General features: G+C 34.8%; 1 protein-coding gene across 1 annotated transcript in view; it reads right to left on the minus strand.

Moving 5' to 3' along the window:
- CFAP47 (cilia and flagella associated protein 47) overlaps positions 1–19,475 on the minus strand; it is a 516,906-nt gene that overhangs the window by 77,320 nt on the left and 420,111 nt on the right. The window contains 4 exon segments of the mRNA XM_073798895.1: positions 3,324–3,480; positions 7,367–7,471; positions 11,439–11,547; positions 14,659–14,834. Coding sequence (XP_073654996.1) covers positions 3,324–3,480; positions 7,367–7,471; positions 11,439–11,547; positions 14,659–14,834 — 547 coding nt within the window.

Here is a 19,475-nt window from a genome sequence, read left to right on the forward strand (position 1 = left end):
AGCCTCAGGTTCCACATTGAAAAAACTCCAAGAGTCTTTTTGTAAAGATTGGGTATAGTCACATTTATAGAGCTTAAGTGTGGTACATAGTGGATGCATAACAAATCCTAGTTTTCTACGCTATTTGAAAGCTTTTCTGTAGCATTCTGGTCCTCATGGGACTCATTAATGGTGTGCTTTGGACACATCTCTAGTATTCTCCAGGTGTTTAGGCCATCTCCTCTCTAGCCTCCCTATCTCATTACTTTTTTAAGTTGGCATAGATTCAGATATGAATAGATCCCTCAAATATAATATTTTTGATACCTTTCCTTGCATAATGGCCAACTGAAAGAATGTATAGATAACACACAGTAGAATTAAAAGATTAAATAGAATTTAATTAAAGATAATAAATAGATTATTTGAATATCAAAGGGCAATATATCTGAGAGAAGTGATTAAAATGAAAACAGCCAAGATAGCAGAAGAAAAGACGTTAGAGAATTGGGCAATATAAAAGTTTTTGATGATGAGTTTACAATTCTAAAAATGTTGCCTTCTGGGAAAAACAGTGACTTTTGAAAGATATCTTCATCTATATATCTTAAATATCTATAAAGTCTGTCTGTCTATCTATCTGAAAGAGAGATGAGGAATGCAGGATCTGAAATACTGTGGGATCTCTCACACGCATCAACTACTCTCTTGGGGCTATATTGAGTCTTCCTATCAACCTCCCTAAGGGGATTCTGTGAATTATGTAGCATCTGCAGGAACATTTACATGTTCTTTTGAAAGACAGCAAGGTATTCCATCGTCCTATCATGAAATAATTTTAAGACATTTACAAATATTTAAATGAGAAGGTATTAATGTAGTACTTTCTCTAATGAGTATATTTGGCATATGTGTTAAATATTTTTATTCTTCTTGTCAGTCATATTTCCTTGTGGCCCTTCAACAATTCAGGTCAAATTATGAGGCCAGGTTGCCAAGAAATATGATTACAAGAAGACGTGTACATGGTGGCTAGAAAAAAAAATAAGTCCACAAAAGAAAGAAGCAGGAGGTTATGACAGAGTGACAGAGAGACTCCATCACCAAGAAAAGGAAAGGAGGAATCTTTTCATAAACTAATGGAGAAAGTGGAAGAGAGAAAGATATCAGAGGTCAGTGTCTTTCTTATTCCCCAGACTCCATGGGTTGAAGGAAGAAGGGGGAGAACCTGAAAGTCTAAACATTCACCCGAGAGAGTGAGTTTACTTAAAAAAGACTGTTTTAAACTACAAGAGACTAATACATTTTTAATTATCAAGCTGACTCTTTTTTCCTGTTACATAGTAGAAAAAATTTTTGACCAATTAAAGAAAATTAAGAAGCCACAAATTATTTCAGTTTATTTTAATGTTAAAATATTGACCCAATATGCTTTTATAACACTCTTATAGCTATGCAGCTGCCTTGAAAATTCCATTCCCTGGAAAGTTCCATTAATCAGCCTTGTGTGTTCCCACACCAGGAATTCTAAGCCCTACAACTGGTACAAAGTTTACAAACACATATTTTCTTGGCGCCTACCTAAATTTGTGTTTTCCAATTCCAGCCAAATACAATACCTTTTCTATTTGAATTTTGTCAGTTCCATCTTCCTTTCCCTCCAGCAGTTATTTCAACCCACTGTGCCACTCTTCAAATCTCTTACTATATCTCCTTTTCTCAGCATATGAAAATATAAATCCAACTGCTCTTAATTCCAAAGCCCCTCTACTACCTACAATTTATCTACATTCACATTTGTTTTAGCTTACCTCCACCTGTTCAAAAGTAGAAATGCCCCTGCTGTTCATAGCTCTTCCTTCTAACTCAACCCTGATACCAGTCCTCCCAGAGCCTTGGCCCATCGGTTAAACCCTATGTCCTTTATAGCTTTAACTCTTTCTCAACCCTGGCTTCTTCCTTCTGCTTATATATATGCTCAAGTCTCTTCCACATTAAAATACTGACTTCCTTGAGCCTGCAGTCAAGTTTTACTAAACAGCATGTCTCTCCTTCTCATCATAGCCAGAGTATTCATAAGGGAATTTTACATGAGATGACATTATGTTCTTAATTTTTCTTATTTCATACCACAAGCATGAAGAGATGATCAGGAAAGATGAGAACTCTAACAGGTAAATGATAGTGTTCAGCTTCAGCATTAATAAAAAATAGAAAATTTGCAATGATGATAAGATACAATTTTCCCACAATGAGACTGCTGGAAATTAAGGAGAATGATGATACTCAGGGCTTACAAGGTTCAAGAAAATAAGTAGTTATGTCTGTAATATACTCCTGATGGCAGCATGAAGTGCAATAGGATAACCATTCAGGAGAATAAATTGGTTACTTATATAAAAAACCTTAACATATGTGTTCCTTTTAGCCCTGAAATTGAACTTTATAAAATGGATCACTGTAGTTGTAGCAGTAGTTGTAATTTTAGTAAAAGTAGTAAAAATAGTTGAAAAGTTAAAATTATTAATGTTCAACATTACATTTAAAATGTGTTTCAGAAAACTAATAATGAGTTGATTTTTATTTCAGACCCACATTATTTGGTCATTTAATACAAAGTGATCAAACATTTCACACAACTGAATTTAAAAACATGCATCTTCAATATGACACGAAAAAAGGAACAAGCTTGGTTGGAGCCAAAATTTAATCTAAATACGCTATTTATATAGAAAAGGGGCAAAGGAAACAAAATTAGAACACTGGAATTTTTATAAACTTTGAGGAATAAACATTGGCATATTTGAGTGATATCATAAGAACTGTACAAATTTACTGACTTACATATTCAGCTTTCCAGATAAAATTAGAAGAATTTGACTTGGTATACAGATTCCTAATTTCTGATCCTGGAGTTTAGAGTTGTGATTTTGGCCATGATACTTCATCTCTTACATGTATGCTTTCTCTTTAATAAAATGATGTTGTTGAACTAACAGATCCCTGAAGTGTCCACTACCTCTAAAATGCTTGGACTCTATAATAGAATAAGTGTGATTAATAATTACAAAATGGGCTTCCCTGGTGGCACAGTGGTTAGGAATCCACCTGCCAATGCAGGGGACACGGGTTCAAGCCCTGGCCCGGGCAGATCCCACATGCCGTGGAGCAGATAAGCCCGTGCACCACAACTACCGAAGCCCCGCACACTGTGCTCCACAATAAGAGAAGCCACTGCAATGAGAAGCCCGCACACCGCAATGAAGACCCAACGCAGCCAAAAATAAATAAATTAAAAAAAAATTACAAAATAACATATGTAAAGTAAAAGAAAAACAACTTACCTATTAGTATGATATCGATTAAAACATCTTCTTCGGTGGGATTTTGGAAAGGTATAAGAACAGATGATTGAAGACGAAGGTATGTGGTCATTCTTTCTATTTCTAGAGGCTGGGGGAATAGTCCTATTCCAGAGATGTAGAATATCCATTCTTTAAACTATATAAAGATAAACATCCATAACATATATGTACTAATTACATACTTTTTATTTGTACCACTTAATAAATATAGTACACATAAAAATTTTGGCAGATAAGTTTTTTGTTAATATTTAACATGCACTGTTTTTATCTTTCCTTCCTTTTCCAAATTCCTTTTGATTTTATTGAAAAATCAATGTGTTTTTACACTGAAAAAAAGGCAAAAGGCCAATGTTCAAATATTAAACATATTTCAATACATACAAGGTTACTGATAATAACATAAAAGAGAAAATTTAATGAAAGCCATGCATTTCTGCTCAAGATTTTTAAAAAAATCAATTTGTCTAACAAACTGGGTACTAAATGCTCTATGAAGTTTCCAAAATATTTATCACAGGAAGGCAAAGAAGGTGAGACACAGATTGCAGTCCCATTAAAAAGAAGTGTATACAACTTATTGCCATATTATTTACGCCCATCATCTAGTACAGTGTATGTTTTATCACATGATATGAAAAAATGGCTCAAAAATTATATGAAGAAGATTGAATGTGGCCATTGTTCTTATCTGTGTTTCAAAAGCCTGCAAAGCTCTGTTTGAAAATGTTCCGTTTGTATTCATTTGGAATAAAAGTCCCTTGAGACTCTGTTCTACACTGAACACTTTGCTAATGTTACCGATGAATGACGAGGTCATTAACCAAAAACCAGCGAACAATGTCCTGGTTTATCACCTCTCAAACTACATAGATGTTTCTAAGCTTAAGTTCCAATAAAAAGAGGGAAACTTGCTTTGTTTCCAAAGTAGGATGGGTGGTGACAGGAAATTTATAAAATTCTATCTCAGTAAGTGAGGATGAAAAGGCAAGTTTTATCTGCATATGTCTTCAAATGACTGTATTACTTTTAGTTAGAGAGTCTACAAGCATAAATTCACTATATTTTCACTTATGATGTCTGAACTTGATCACACGTAATTGACTGCCTGGAATCAAATGTCAGGGTTCAATTATAGTAACAACTGTTTTATGTCAATTACTTACTTTTTGGCTATTTTATAAAATAAAGCATGGATGACAGAAATTAGGTTAATTTAAACCACTGGAAATAAGCCAAACTACAAAAACAAGAAGGTCATGTTTTCGTGTTTTGCCAAGTGGCCTGGAATACTGGAGGTTCTAAGTTAAACCATTTCCTACCATTCCTGGACACTAGTATCCAACAATTACCCTGGCATTGCTTACATTATCCACCTGGGTTCACAGAGGGAAATTAAAAAGTACCCCAGGGAACATATGCATTAAAAAAAAGGTAACATTTTTAGTCCATCTTCATCTCAAACTTCTTTGAAAGAAGACAGAGTAAAACAATTAAAGATCCAATCTCAATGTTTCTGAAAGAAGAAACAAGTGGAGGTAAAAGACAGTAGATCTGGCTTGCACACTGAGTAGAGCTCAAGGGCATTCGAGCTTGCTAAGAATCAAGAGAGTCTGCCATAGACACAGGCTGCAAGGACCATAGACACATGCTGGGTAATAAAATCACTCTGATTTTATCTCTTTTTCCTTTATTTTCACTGTTCTGACCTTTAGATGCAGTGAGTCCCACATCAAGTATAAATGAAATAAATAATGGCAACTATTTGAAAATAAAAATGAAACGACTGAAAACCAAGAGAAAATCTCAGAACATAATGTTTGATATCAGAGAAGGCCTGTTTATCACATTTACTGCTTACTATTGTTCCTCTTATCCTGTTATGCAGTAACAATCTCATTGAGAGATTCTGGTAGCATATTATGAGTTTATGATATTTGCAGTTGTGATGCCCTAACCAAATTAATCTCAGGATTCAAAATCTATACAAACAACTTTAGCCTAAAGTTAGATTTTTTACAATGCAGAGTTCTTCACATGGATACAAACTGGAAACAAATGAAACAAATAATAAACCTTAGCCATTTCCTTAAGTTCAGCAAAGAGTCATATTCAGAAATAGTTAAAACTTATCCTACAAGCACCACCACACTAGATTTTTGATTAATCAGCTACTCAGTTGTGTGTGTTAGTTCAGATATATTTATCAGTGAAATCAAGAGAGGGACAGAAATCTGTGTGAGTTTTTCCCTAGTGGTTAACCTAATTGCAAACTTTCAGACTTAGAAAAGTAAGCCCTAAAATTTTCTTCTTAAAAATATCTTCTTTAGATGCTTACACATACATAATATATACTGCATTTTCAAAAGTTCATTCAATTAATACTTTGGGATAAACCAGTTTTGCCTGCAAAGAATGTCAACTAGATGAATTAAAAGAAGAGGAAGACCTGAATTATTCAGGGATAGACAGGAAAAAAAAAATTAAAGGCAAAAAAATAAAAAGAAAAGGCAAGAAAAACCACAAAGGTTAGGGCAACACATTGAAAAGGTTGAAGCGGTCTGGACTCAGTAGCTAAAAGAATGAATTACCGACTTAAGTCTAACCAGAGATAAAGCCTTGGAGATTTGCTACAACTTGGAAGGAGAGGCTTAGAGTGACTGAAATCAAGCCCCAGTGTTAAAGTGATTGACAAAAAGGTTTGAGTGGATTACTTACTTGTTTGAGTTCTTTTGTATTTGATAAAGAATTTTGAGTTCAGCCTCTAGGCTAGGATTTTCTAAATCTATTAAGATGGAGAACTGATCACTATCCTGCTGATGTGCCAGACCACCTTGAGTAGATGTAATTTCCACCAGAAATGCAAGCAACTAAGTTATCTCCAAGAATTAAGATGAAAGGCCTGACCCTGCTATGAAGCAATGATTTAAAAGATCAGCTGTGTTAAAATTATTTTTGTGAAAGAAAATCTCTCTACTATACCTGCCCTTCTTTATGAGAAGGATTACTGGTTTGTCTGTTTTCTTTAATATCTTTGAAAGTCAAGCATACTTCCATAGTATTGCTTCAGGTCATGTATAAGTCAGTAATCATGTAAAAAATTTATTAGCCTCAAAAACTTTTTTCTAAATTACACATTTTGGGGGAAAAAGAGGGTACTTCAGTTACATACAGGCCTTGCACTGACATAGGAACCCCTGTATTATATTTGATTTCACTCCCTCCCAGATGGCAGGATTTTGTAAGCTCCTTGGTGTCCCATAGGATATAAAGTATATACCTCGATTTACTTTACTCCCGCATCAACACCTGAAGAAGTAAAAAATAATAATAACTGTAAAATTTATGAAAAATTTTCATTGGCAGTAAGAGAGTTATGCCTAGGCATTCTGTCAGTAGCTGTAAGAACAGTCATGAAGACGGGTTGAAGCCAGATGTCCTGGGTTCAGGTTTGAGTTCGACCTCCTACTAGCTGCCTGGTCTTAATTTCTGTGTCTCATATTCCTGATCCATATAATGGGGTTGGCCATACTTCTTCCATAGGACTCTGGACAATGAATTGAAATAATTCTTAGAATGGCATGTAGCGAGTCTAGAGATACTTAAAAAATATTTTTTTAAATTCTTATTATTCAGATGAAAACAGAGTGAAAAAAATAACACAGCACTTGCAAGATTACATTTTATACAGTTTTATATTTAAGTTCATGAAAATTTGAGTAAGAAAATCCAAGTCAGAAAATTAACATAAATGCTAGCAATTTAGCATTTACATTAAAGTCCTTACATTTTAAATCTGGGTGTATATTCTCTTTCAGTCAAGTGATCTAAGGATTTAAAAATGCCTTCTTAAATGCCTGCACATACATAATGCATACTGTATTTTCAAAAGTTCATTTAAATAATAATTTACAATAAATGTGTTTTGCTTGCAAAGATGTCAAGTGGACAAATTAGATTTACTTGTGTATTGACTTTAAAATTTAATTAACTTGTCTTGGTCCAAGAATACTCTATTGTACCTGAGCACAGTGGAAGGTGACAGAAGTCTGATGACCAGCTCCTCCAAGAGCAGAAGGACGAAAGTGAACAGATATGTCTTTGGTGGAGTGAGGTGGTATGATCAGCTGTGTAAATTAAGAAACAAGAAAGAGAAACAAAAATCAATACTTTTGTTTGAGTCAGCATCTTTGTGTGCTAGGTGTATACCAGGTTGATGTTCATGTGATTAACATGTTGCCTTATACACATGAACCATTCTCAGTATGCCTGCTTGGGGAATACTGGTGAAACAGCCCATAGTAAACAGTGTTTATTAGTGCTCACACAATGTTCTTCCCCCAGACAATGACCACATCGACCAATAAAAGGAAATCAGGATGAATTTTTTAATCTGAGTTGGAATCCCCAATAATAGAAATGTACATTTTATTTAAAGAACCCATAGCTTATTATCCATCCCAAAATACATGTCAAACCACTGGGAACCTAACTTGCAGTGCTGACGAGGTCAAAAGAAATGAACTGAGTCTAAGTGCAGATGTAAGACATGCTTCTTTATTGTACAATGAAGTTTTTTCTTTGCCCTATTACATAGACCCTCAAGGTGTGACCTGCTAGAATAACTTGAGTCTGAAATGTATTAATCTGAGTTACCTCTTTAGAGATTGTGAAAGAAGCTAGAAACTCCATCATAATATAATGAAGGCTTGAAGATCTTAAGTAATCAAAAAGCTACACTGTGAATAATGTAATATTTATTATCAACCCTTATAGAATGACAGAATGAGTGGCACATTTGAGAAGTAAGTCAATTATTTTTTCACTAATGTATTTTGCCAGATAACTTTTGAAAAAGGACACTTGCAATTTGGCAAACTCATTCAATCTTTGTAGAATACAGCACTTGCTCTTCAATAAACTCTGAAAACGACCATAAAAAAATACAAACTTAATTTTAGAACAGAGTTACCTCCTTATTATACATGTGGTTTATCTACAGCAAATATTTTTTATCTCAGGCTGCGTGTCCCTCTGATACTTCATTATCAGTTTTGACATTATCAGTTAATGCATATTTAAGGAGTTCAAATTAATATCAGAATTAACTTTAGCAAAGAAAAAAAACAGAAAAGTTGCAGTTCATATGTTCTTTCAATTTAGCAAATGTGACAAAAATATTTCTCTCCCTCCCCCCATACATATATAAAAGAAATCAACCATTTCATCGGAAAAATGTATAATACTATATTAACTTAGATTTTTAACTCTAGTTCTACCACTGACTAATCATGTGGTTTAAATCTTTTAGCCTCTCTGGCCTCAAATTCCTTTTCTATAAATATATGTCAGAGGCATGTGGTGAAAACTGAGGTAGTGTATACAACCAAGCAATAACTCAATTCCTTTATTTCCACCTAAAATTTACTGAAAAATGCATCTCCCCTGGTTTCAAGGAAAAAAAGATAAACACGGTTGGATGGAATTTAACTGTAGCAAACCTACTGGTTTAGTGTAATGGGATATATAATTAATATGTTAAACATATCAGCTTTTGAAACTTAAAAACATTTTATTACAAGCAAGTGTCATCAGCAGTACCAATTCCCATGTTTGAGCTTACACTAGATCCTAGTTCAAGAGGGAAAGATATTCTTGCGACAGTTAGGTAAACTGAAATTTGGACAGGATATTAGATGATGGAGGAGACTAATATGCTCTTAAGAAATATAATCTAAAGTATTTACTGTTAAAATAGCATCTATAATTTACCTTTAAATTGAATAGTAAGAAGTGTAAGAGAGAAAAGAGAGGAAAAAATGTAACGAATTGTTACTATAAGAACCAAGATAGAAGGTATAAGTTTGTGCATTGTATTATTCTTTCCACTTCTGTTATCTTTTTGAAATTTCTCATAATATATAGATGGAGGACAGTAAATTTTTAATATCATTATTTGCCTTGATAATCAATCTATGCTTACTTATTGAAGCATTTACAGGTAATCATCAATATTTAAAAATCCTTACCTATGTAAACATGAATATTACACAACAAAACCAGGAATAAAGTTATATATACATATCTATATAAAGTATATACATATATATATATAATATACTTTCCATTTATTACCATTACCATTAATGTATGTTCCTATTTGTTCTATAACATATAATAGTATTTTTCTCACCTGTAAATTTATTTTTGAGTTGTTTCCAAATATTAATTGCATATTCTGTGGTCAATAATATTTGATAAGTGTACAAAAGAATGAATGGACTAGAAAACCATGGTTGGAAATGTTAAAGCTGAGACCATCTTTTTCATTATGCAATGTTAAGATGGCATCTGTAATACAATGCATTTGTTTTCCCTTGGACCACAGTTTACATTCTCTGTAAAAGTAGTGATACGAAGGATATGAAAACACCACTAATGAGTAATTTCTGTTAAATGTAAACTATAGCCTGAACATCATATTCTGTTTAATTTATGGAAAATATGGTGTTAAGTAATACAAACATACATGTATATTTTAAAATAATTTTTCTAAGATTGCACTATATACACCAATTTTAGCAATGTAATACTTAGCGATATCTGATTTGACACATCATGGCAGTTAAGAACTAATTTTGTATCATATTAGTTGGCAACCAGTAAGTGACAAGAGACAGGTATTAAAATATAAATAAAGAAATCACATTGTAGATTCGTTAAACAATCATCAAACAGCAAATAGTAAAAGCCTTTTTCTAAATACCATGATTTACTGTGAGGTCCTCTGAAGAAAATAATCTATTGCAATTATCATTTCGAAGTTTACTTGAAAGCAGGGTTTTGGCATTCACTATACATATTTGGTATCGTATGCTTTGGAAATAGAGACAGGGATGCTGAACCTTCAGATCTTGTTTTGCTACTTGGGGGAAGATAAAGTGATTGAGGCCCATTGACTGGCTCTAGTCTCTCCCAGGAATGAAGGAATGAGAAAATGAGGTAGAGAAAAAGAGAGAGAGGCAGAGCTGTCAGCACTGTCTGTGGGGAGGGGGTGATGGGTAGGAACTAAGGAAAAGCTAAAAAGAACTGGCGTCCTGGGACCTGGACACATAGAATAACCATTGAGTCAAATCATATTCCTAAAATGCACCACTTTGGTGGGGACGTTGATAGCTGGGGAGACGCAAGAGGGAGGGTGGGTCTCCTTTGTGGACTCTTCTCACTCCTCTACACTTAAGGGTCAGTGAGGCTTGGGGTTTTCTACTTTTCTATATACACAGATCTCCCCCCATATACTCCCCAAATTTCAGTTATCATTTTGGTGCAAATGATCCCCCAAGTCTTCATTTCTAGCTTAATATTCTACCCTGAATTTCAGAGCCACATAGCCAATTGCCTATGAATATTCCCTGAATTTATGTTCCTTTGAGATACTCTCCAAACTGTACATATCTTAAATCAGTGTTCTTAAAATGTGCTCTTTCTCCAGCTGCAGCAGCAGCAGCAGCAAGAGAACTTTTTAGAAAAGCAAATTCTCTGTGCCCCATATACACTACCAAATGTAAAATAGATAGCAGGTGGGAAGCAGCCGCATAGCGCAGGGAGATCAGCTCGGTGCTTTGTGACCACCTAGAGGGGTGGGATAGGGAGGGTGGGAGGGAGACTGAGGCAGGATGTATATAGGAAATCTCTGTACGTTCGGCTTAATTTTGCTGTGAACCTAAACTGCTCTAAACAATTGTCTCTTTAAAAAAAAAAAAAAGACCACTCCAATTAAAATCAGAAAAAAAATCATATTATTGGGAAACTATTGCAAAAACTGGTTACCAAAGCGGTCAGGAATAAAGCACAACCAATTTATTTAGGGTTCAGTGAAAATGAGCATGAATCTAGCATATATAATTTCAAAAATTTACATGAACATGATACTGATTTTCTTGATAAATTAAAATTGGCAATGCATATATTTTAAAATTTTAGCATTTGAAACCTTATTAATAATTCAATTGCTAATACTCCATGGTGTCCCAAAATCAGAATTGGAAAATGTTCTACTAGTGGTAGATTACTCGGCTTTCTGAATATACTTACCTGTGATCTGTTAATCTCCAGGACAAAATTATCAGGATTACTGTTTGTTGCTTCCAATTCTAAGGTTTCGTGTGTAGGATTATCTAAAGGAATTATCTGAGTGACAAACCTGGAAGGAAGAACAAAGGTAGTAAAGTTGTTCAATGATAAATTTCACAAACTTGTTGACTATTATGGGTTGAACTGCATCCCCCCAAAAGATATAGTAAAGTTCTAACACCCAGTGCCTCAGAATGTGACCTTATTTGGAAACAGGGTCATTGCAGACGTAATTAGTTAAGTTATGGTCACACTGGAGTAGGGTGGCCCTTAATCCAACATGACTGGTGTCCTTATGAGAAGATGATGTGAAGACACATGAGAAGGCCATACGAGAAAGGAGGTAGAGATTGGAATGATACATCTACAACTCAAGGAACACCAAAGATTGCTGGCAAGCACCAGAAGCCAGAAGAGCCAAGGAAGGACTCTCCCTTTTGGGTTTCAGAGGGAGCATGGTCCAGCTGAAACCCTGATTTCAAACTTCTAGCCATTCTAACAAGTGTGAAACAATATCTCAGTGTTTCCATATTGAAAGAGACCCCAACTACACAGAAAAATGTACGAAAATAGAGCCACACCAATGTATATCCTTAAGAATTTTGAGGACATTAGGTACAATTAAAGACCATGAAAACTTCAGAAGAGGAAAAAGACCCACAAGACTAGTTAGAAATACAGTAACTATTAAACATCTTTTAATATTATGCAACTTTAAATTATACACAGTATGACTTAGATAAAAAGTAGTTGTTTTAGAAAAACGTAAAGAACAACAAGAACTTGAAAGAAAAAAAGGCTAGCACTTTTAGGTAAAATGAAAAAAAACATGACTGTAAAATTGGTTGAGCCAAATATTTTCACAACACTGACTTATATTTATTAACAATTGTATATATATATATATATATATAGTTTATAGTTTTATATATATATAGTTTTCACATATTGGTATATATTTAAAACAAGAAAAACTTAAATCTAGAAATAAATTTGTAAATAACTTGTAGCAGACACTGTCGGTGCTCCACCTAGTTTCCTGCCTCCATCCTCCAACTCCCGCATGCTTGCTGTTCATCTTCCACCTGAGACTTTCAGATGATTGCCTTGGGATCCTGAAGTCCTCAGCCCTAGAGCAGAAGTGGCTGGGAGTTTACAGCTCATCCAGAGGAAGCTTATACTGCCTAGTATGGGAGTTCAAAAGCCCAGAATCTTGGCATCGAGACAAGACAAACTCTGAGATGTGATTTATGCTCCAAAGCTCTCCACAGCAACAGATAAAGTCTGGGACTGTACCTGCAATCACATCCTTGCTTAGCTTCTTCCCTTTGCTTATTCTGCTTCCCTTGTTCTCTTACTAATTTTTCCTACTGGGATCACACCTCCTTAATAAATCACTTGCAGTGATGTTTTGGCTCAACATCTGGCACTGGGAGACTTGAACACTCTTTTGGTGTGCTGAGGGAGAGACATTAATGAGAAGGCACTGATTTGCCCACTGGTACACGTACACTTTAAAAGCAGGAAATGTGACTTGATTATCCCTATGCATCAGCGCCAAACTTGACCCCAGAAATGTACTAGGAACTCAATCACCTAAATATAAAGGTCATATTTCAAGGGCATATGGTATTAACCAAATGACCAAGTATTCTCAATTGCCCAATGCTTACCCTCTGCTTTGCCTTGACCAAACTTTAGTCAGCTTTCTATCTTTCCCATAGGCCCCTGAATTCTGCTTGTCCCCAAGCCTGAGCAAGCACCAAAAAAGTAGAATGTGCCTCCCTTCTGGGCTTCTCTTGGGAATCAACTGACCACAGCAAAACCCTTTTTCCTATCAGTCCCCACCGGTCATTTTCCCTTCCTTGTCCAGCTTTCCCTCCAAAGATTCTGCTTATTTCTGCTTGCTCCTTCTTTAGCCTATAAAAGAAAAAGCTTGCCCGGTTTGATATTGAGTAGCTTGCAGATTTCTGAGAGGGGAATGTTCTCCGAATTGCAATAGTACCCCACCAACTATTTCAATAGTCCCTTTTCCTCCCTTGCAATAATCATTTTGAATAAAAGCCTCTCCTTACTAAGTCCTGACTTGTTTTTCTTTTCACACAAGTTTTCCACACGGTCATTTAAATATCAAACCTCCCTGGAGAAATAAATCAATTACTAAAAACATATTTATGTCTTATTTTAAAATACTAAATGCATTATAACAATATTCTTTTAGATAAACATTTTTTTCTTCCATGAAATAATTTTATCTATTAAATAGAACTTACTTTCCAAGGTCACAATGTATTTCTGTGTCTTTTAATGTATGCTGACAAAGAAAATCCAAGATTCAGTCTGTGTTCACAAAGCCTCTATAGTCACAATGCAGAGAGGAGACAAGCCCACGTTTCTAATGGTAATCTAGCAAAATAGGGTCTTGTATATACATTATGGTCTTAATTTTCATGCTTCACATTATAAAAATGTTTATCCTTTAAAATTTTACAAATATATTTATTTATTCATCATTCATTAAAATAAGAATTATTCTAACTCTGAAAGAGCATATAAACTAGCAAAAGACATTTTCATGGCGTAATGGAATGCATCGTACACACCAATACTAAGTACAGTCTTTAAAACTATAACAATTGGATATTACTGTTAAAACAAAGAAAGTTGACTATTTTACTATAAACAGAGTTAATCGTGAGCATAGAGGCCATGTGTTTGTGTGTGTGTGTGAGAATACATAGTGCAAAGTTTTTCATAATTATGCCATAAGAACACTCGTCATTGCACTGTTAATATATGTGTGTATGTGATTTGCATTTAATTGAGAATATAAGATATAAATGAATTTTTATCATGAAAATTGAAAGTTTAACCCCTAGTCCTTACAGAATCATTTTCATTTGGTGCAACCCAGAAAAATATGGTTAACAAAAAGTGAAGTGAAAGAGAGTATATAGGGGCAATTTAAGAATTATTTAACTTGATATTCTAATAAATAATATCTTTGCATTAAAGAAAACAATGGTAATTCTAAATTAGTACATTTTACCAATGAATGGTATTAAACAAAGCTAAAACTATGAGTGAGTGTAATCTCAATGATTATACCATGCAAAGAAATAATTTTAAAGGTTAATTTCAAAGGATCAGCAATAAGTATAATGCCACACTCAAACCATACCTTTGTTCTCTATAGCCTGTAGTCGCTGGAGAATACCGTACAACACAGTTGAGAGAATCTAGTGGAAATAGTACAAGTTCCTTGAGTCCACTAACGGCAGCACTCGATAACTGCACATCTAAGTGAATAATTTTCTCTTCTGGATTAAAGACACGTATTTCAATACAAACACTCTCCTAGAATTACATAAGAAATATAAAATTAGCTCTTAGCATCAGCATAGAGTCATTGTCCTATGGAAGCCATAAAACAATGGCCAAATGTATAAAAGTTTATTTTTCTCCTTGACCCACTACTGAATGTACCTCACTCTCTTTTAATCTCTTATATATTTTCTTCGTTTATCCTTGCTAAATGGTGACAATATTTTTTTCAACAACAAACGGTCCAAGAGATCCACCTAGTTAAATGCTAAGGAAACTGCAAAATTACATTTAAAATATATTTGTCTTCAGTACCATTATTATTATGAGGTCTGTCTGTCAATGTTTCTTCTTGCTGTGGTACTCAGACTTATCATACGTAGAGGTCGCTAAAATATGGGTTACTTGCTGTGGTACTCAGACTTATCATACGTAGAGGTCCTCTTCCTCAAAGATTCTGATTCAGTACATCTGGGATGGGGCCCGAAAATTTATCTTTCTAAAAAGCTGTGGCTGCTTCTGCTGATTCCGAGGATACACTTTAAGTAGCTCTGTACATTAGTAGCAAATTCTAGAGACAATCTGAACTAAGAGGTCAAATTATGCTGATGATATGACTACCTTCCTGTTTAGACTCCTCCCTTCTGTAAGGTTTCTCCTGTCCTGCCTCCTGGGCTACATCCACTCAGCCATGGAAGGCACACTTCATGTTCTAAGACATTTCCTGATTCTCATTCTGATCCATTCTGGCTAATGACTTACATCTTTTATTTATTTATTTTTTTGTGTGGTACATGGGCCTTTTTTGTGTGTGCTACGCAGGTCTCTCACTGTTGTGGCCTCTCCCGTTGTGGAGCACAGGCTCTGGACGCGCAGGCTCAGTGGCCATGGCTCACGGGCCCAGCCGCTCCGCGGCATGTGGGATCTTCCCGGACCAGGGCACGAACCCGTGTCCCTTGCATCGGCAGGCGGACTCTCAACCACTGCGCCACCAGGGAAGCCCACTTATATCTTTTTTCTAAAAATTTTCTTGAAGTATAGTTGATTTACAATGTTGTGTTAATTTCTGCTGTAAAGTAATTCAGTTATACATATATTATTTTTCATATTCTTTTCCATTATGGTTTATCACAGGACATTGAATATAGTTTCCTGTGCTATACAGTAGGACCTTGTTGTTCATCCATCCTGTATATAATATTTTGCATTTGCTAATCCCAAACTCCCAATCCATCCCTCTCCCATCCCTCCTCCCCTTGGCAACCACAAGTCTGTTCTCTGTGTAGTGACTTATATCTTACCCCATTACAGCCATGATCTCCACTACAGTAAAAGCCATTAGTTGAAGGAAATGTGTCAAAGGTGATTAAATAGACAGGACATATCTCAATCTTAACAAAGACTAATTGTCTATAATGTCTTAACCTAATTAAATGGAGAATGTTGGACATTTTAGTCATAATTTAAAGTTTGGTAATGGATGTACTTTGGGACATGGAGCTATTTTGAAACTTATCAAATCACATTAAAGGAGCTGGTGGGGACAGGTGGTGATGGGGAGAGAGTTATTCACACAACGTATCTTCAAGACAGACATTACAGCTTTGTCCATGAACAAGCATTTGCTTGATTACCTCTGTATAAATAAATGAGTGGATAAGTATTATATTTTAGGGGGATGGAAAAAGCATTTAGTGTGGTGAACATCATCTGGCAAGGAAAGATGGAAATCAAGGATATAGACAAGTTTATAATTACTAGATGAGAGAAGATATAATTTACTACAAATCAGATTTAATTATGAATGCAATTGAAAATGGCCATCTACAATAGTTTCAGGAGATATTAGAATCATGGATTCCTAAAATAAATGGCCATTAAATTCCTACAGTAAAATATCCATGCTCATAATTATAAAGAAGGAAAAATAAGATATAACATGCGAAAAACTCAACAGTGGCATTACATCACAAAATTTACTATTTCTTAGGCAACCTGACATATTTTATAAGACTGTTACAGAACACAGACTCCTAGGAAGTTTCTGAGGGTCAAGCAAATCAACAACTAACCCAAAGGAATATGCCATGATAACAAATACCAACCACCATATATTAGCCTAGAAACTTTGCCCAGGTCTTTGGACAGAAAATTGAAATGAGACATCTCAGACTAGATATGTGTCCTGGTCTATTACTCAAATTTCTTCAGAGGAAGTGTCAGTTTAAGACACTGCTATAGCTTCCTTTTTTTTTTTTTTTAATTTTTGGCTGCATTAGGTCTTCATTGCTGCGCACGGGCTTTCTCTAGTTGTGGTGAGCAGGGGCTACTCTTTGTTGTGGTGCACGGGTTTCTCATTGTGGTGGCTTCTCTTGTTGCGGAACACGGGCTCTAGGCACACAGGCTTCAGTAGTTGTGGCACGTGGGCTCAGTGTTGTGGCTCGCGGGCTGTAGAGCACAGGCTCAGTAGTTGTGATGCATGGGCTTTGCTGCTCTGTGGCATGTGGGATCTTCCCGGAGCAGGGCTCGAACCCGTGTCCCCTGCATTGGCAGGCAGATTCTTAACCATTGCGCCACCAAGGAAGTACTATAGCTTCTTCAAAGTAGTAAAAATGCTAAGATCTAAACCACTGATTATCACAGTAATTCATTTTTATATCACCATCAGCTCATATACACATACTACTGAAACGGAAGTTTCACAAAACAGTCCCTACTCTTACCACATGTGATTTCTATGATCTATTCTATTCTACTCTACTCTATTCTAGTCATCTCTTTAAAAAATAATGCTCATTTTGACCCAGTCACATTCTGAGACCTGTACATTGAAAAACTCTGGTCTAAAAAGGAAAAAAGTACTGGAATATGGAATTGCTTTATGTCTTATCACATGTAAACTATGAATACAAAATAAAACAAAACCACTTTAAAGCTACTGTTTCCTCTGTGAACTACAAGCCATATAACAGAAGCATGCTTTGTGTTACAAATGTGTGATGACATTCTACACAGTTGGCCAAATCTCTTGGGAAATGTGGATGGCAGCTAAGGGGCACCTCTGTCACAGCTCCTCCTTGACATATCCATTGCAAGTATCACTACCTGATCATTTCACTCTTATCCAGTAGGACTGGATGCCCCCTCAAAATTCTTCACAGAGCAGCCTTCCAGAGAGCAATCATCAATTGCTTACAAGCACTAAGTACCACTGCAGTCACTGGAGAATCCCTGCAACCAAATTCTCTGGAGTCTTGAAAATAGCAACAGACTCAAAAGAAATGAATATTTCATTATACTAAAATGACTGAAGTTTCCAATTAATTGTTCTGTACTCCTACCATGGTAAAATATATGTCAAATTTAACTACAATATTATAAAAAATAATTTCTAACTTTCATTATGGTTTGAATATTATTTTCTTCAAAGTTTAAACAGATAAAAATCCCTAAATGATACCTTTCATATATGGTATTATATAAATAATTTTTATTAAATATCCATCTGCCAAAATAATGTCAAAATTAATTTGGACAAGATTAATTTTCCAACTAGATTTCTTAAGGCCATAAAAATTAGATATTTCTTTAAATATCTGATGCATTCAGTAAGTTAAAGAAAGGAAATTTTTGTCATTCACCATTTTACCAAATGATCAAAATTTGTAAATTTATTCTTGGAACACCTCCTTTGAGTTATCTACGTAATCCAGAAATACATAACTATTTTGAGTAAATAACATACAAAACAAAATGTGTAAAAAATTACTCTGCAAAAATGGTTAATAGTCTTGCTGCCTAAGGTATCCTACTACCCCCATTCCATTTTTTGATAAATAAGTTATTCAATAGGAAGTACAAAGTCAGTTAAATTTCTGTGAACACTTGATATATTTAAAAAGTTTGAAATAATGGGCTACTGTATATCTTGCCAATGGCATTTTACTCCACTTTGATGAGTGGATTTTTTTCAGTTTATGTTTAGAATTAAATATAAATCAGTTTTGACTGATTATTTTTTTTGAAAAATAGTAATGACTGTATATGGTGACTTCCAAAGTTGTCTTTCATCTTCACATGGCCTCTTTTAGGTTCAATGATAGAGAGTATTACTCCATAAGTTGTCTAGTATTTTTCTCTTGATTGTACTTAAGGAATATTTTAGCTAACATAATGACTGTTTAAAGAAACTGCTTCCATTTCTCACAATCCTTTGTAGAGAGACCAAATTGGGGATATTTAATCCTGTGGAATATAGGTAAAGATTTTAAAGCATGAGAACATTCATAAGATGCTGAAATTTAGACTATCGAAAAAGTTCAAATACTCAGAGAAGTCTGGAATACTATTTTAAAATATGTACAAACAACTGAACTGAATTTTGTTAAGTTATAAACCTTTTCAAAGGGAATTTGACTATCTGTGTTCATCTTAAAACAAATATAAAATATTTTCAGCATCTAAATACATATTATATGTTTATTATTTTCTTAAAACAGAAGAAACATTTTGAGAGATTTAAAAACATAAATTAGATCAGGTCATTCCCTTCTTCACACCTCCTAGTGGCTTCTAATTGCACAAGGAATAAAACTCATCTTGCCTTTTGAGGTCCTACAAGATGGTGTCCTATAGACACCTCTGATCGCAAATCATACCTTTACCATTTCTGTC

Source organism: Tursiops truncatus, chromosome X (genome assembly GCF_011762595.2).
Source record: "Tursiops truncatus isolate mTurTru1 chromosome X, mTurTru1.mat.Y, whole genome shotgun sequence".
In the NCBI taxonomy this organism is placed as follows: domain Eukaryota; kingdom Metazoa; phylum Chordata; class Mammalia; order Artiodactyla; family Delphinidae; genus Tursiops; species Tursiops truncatus.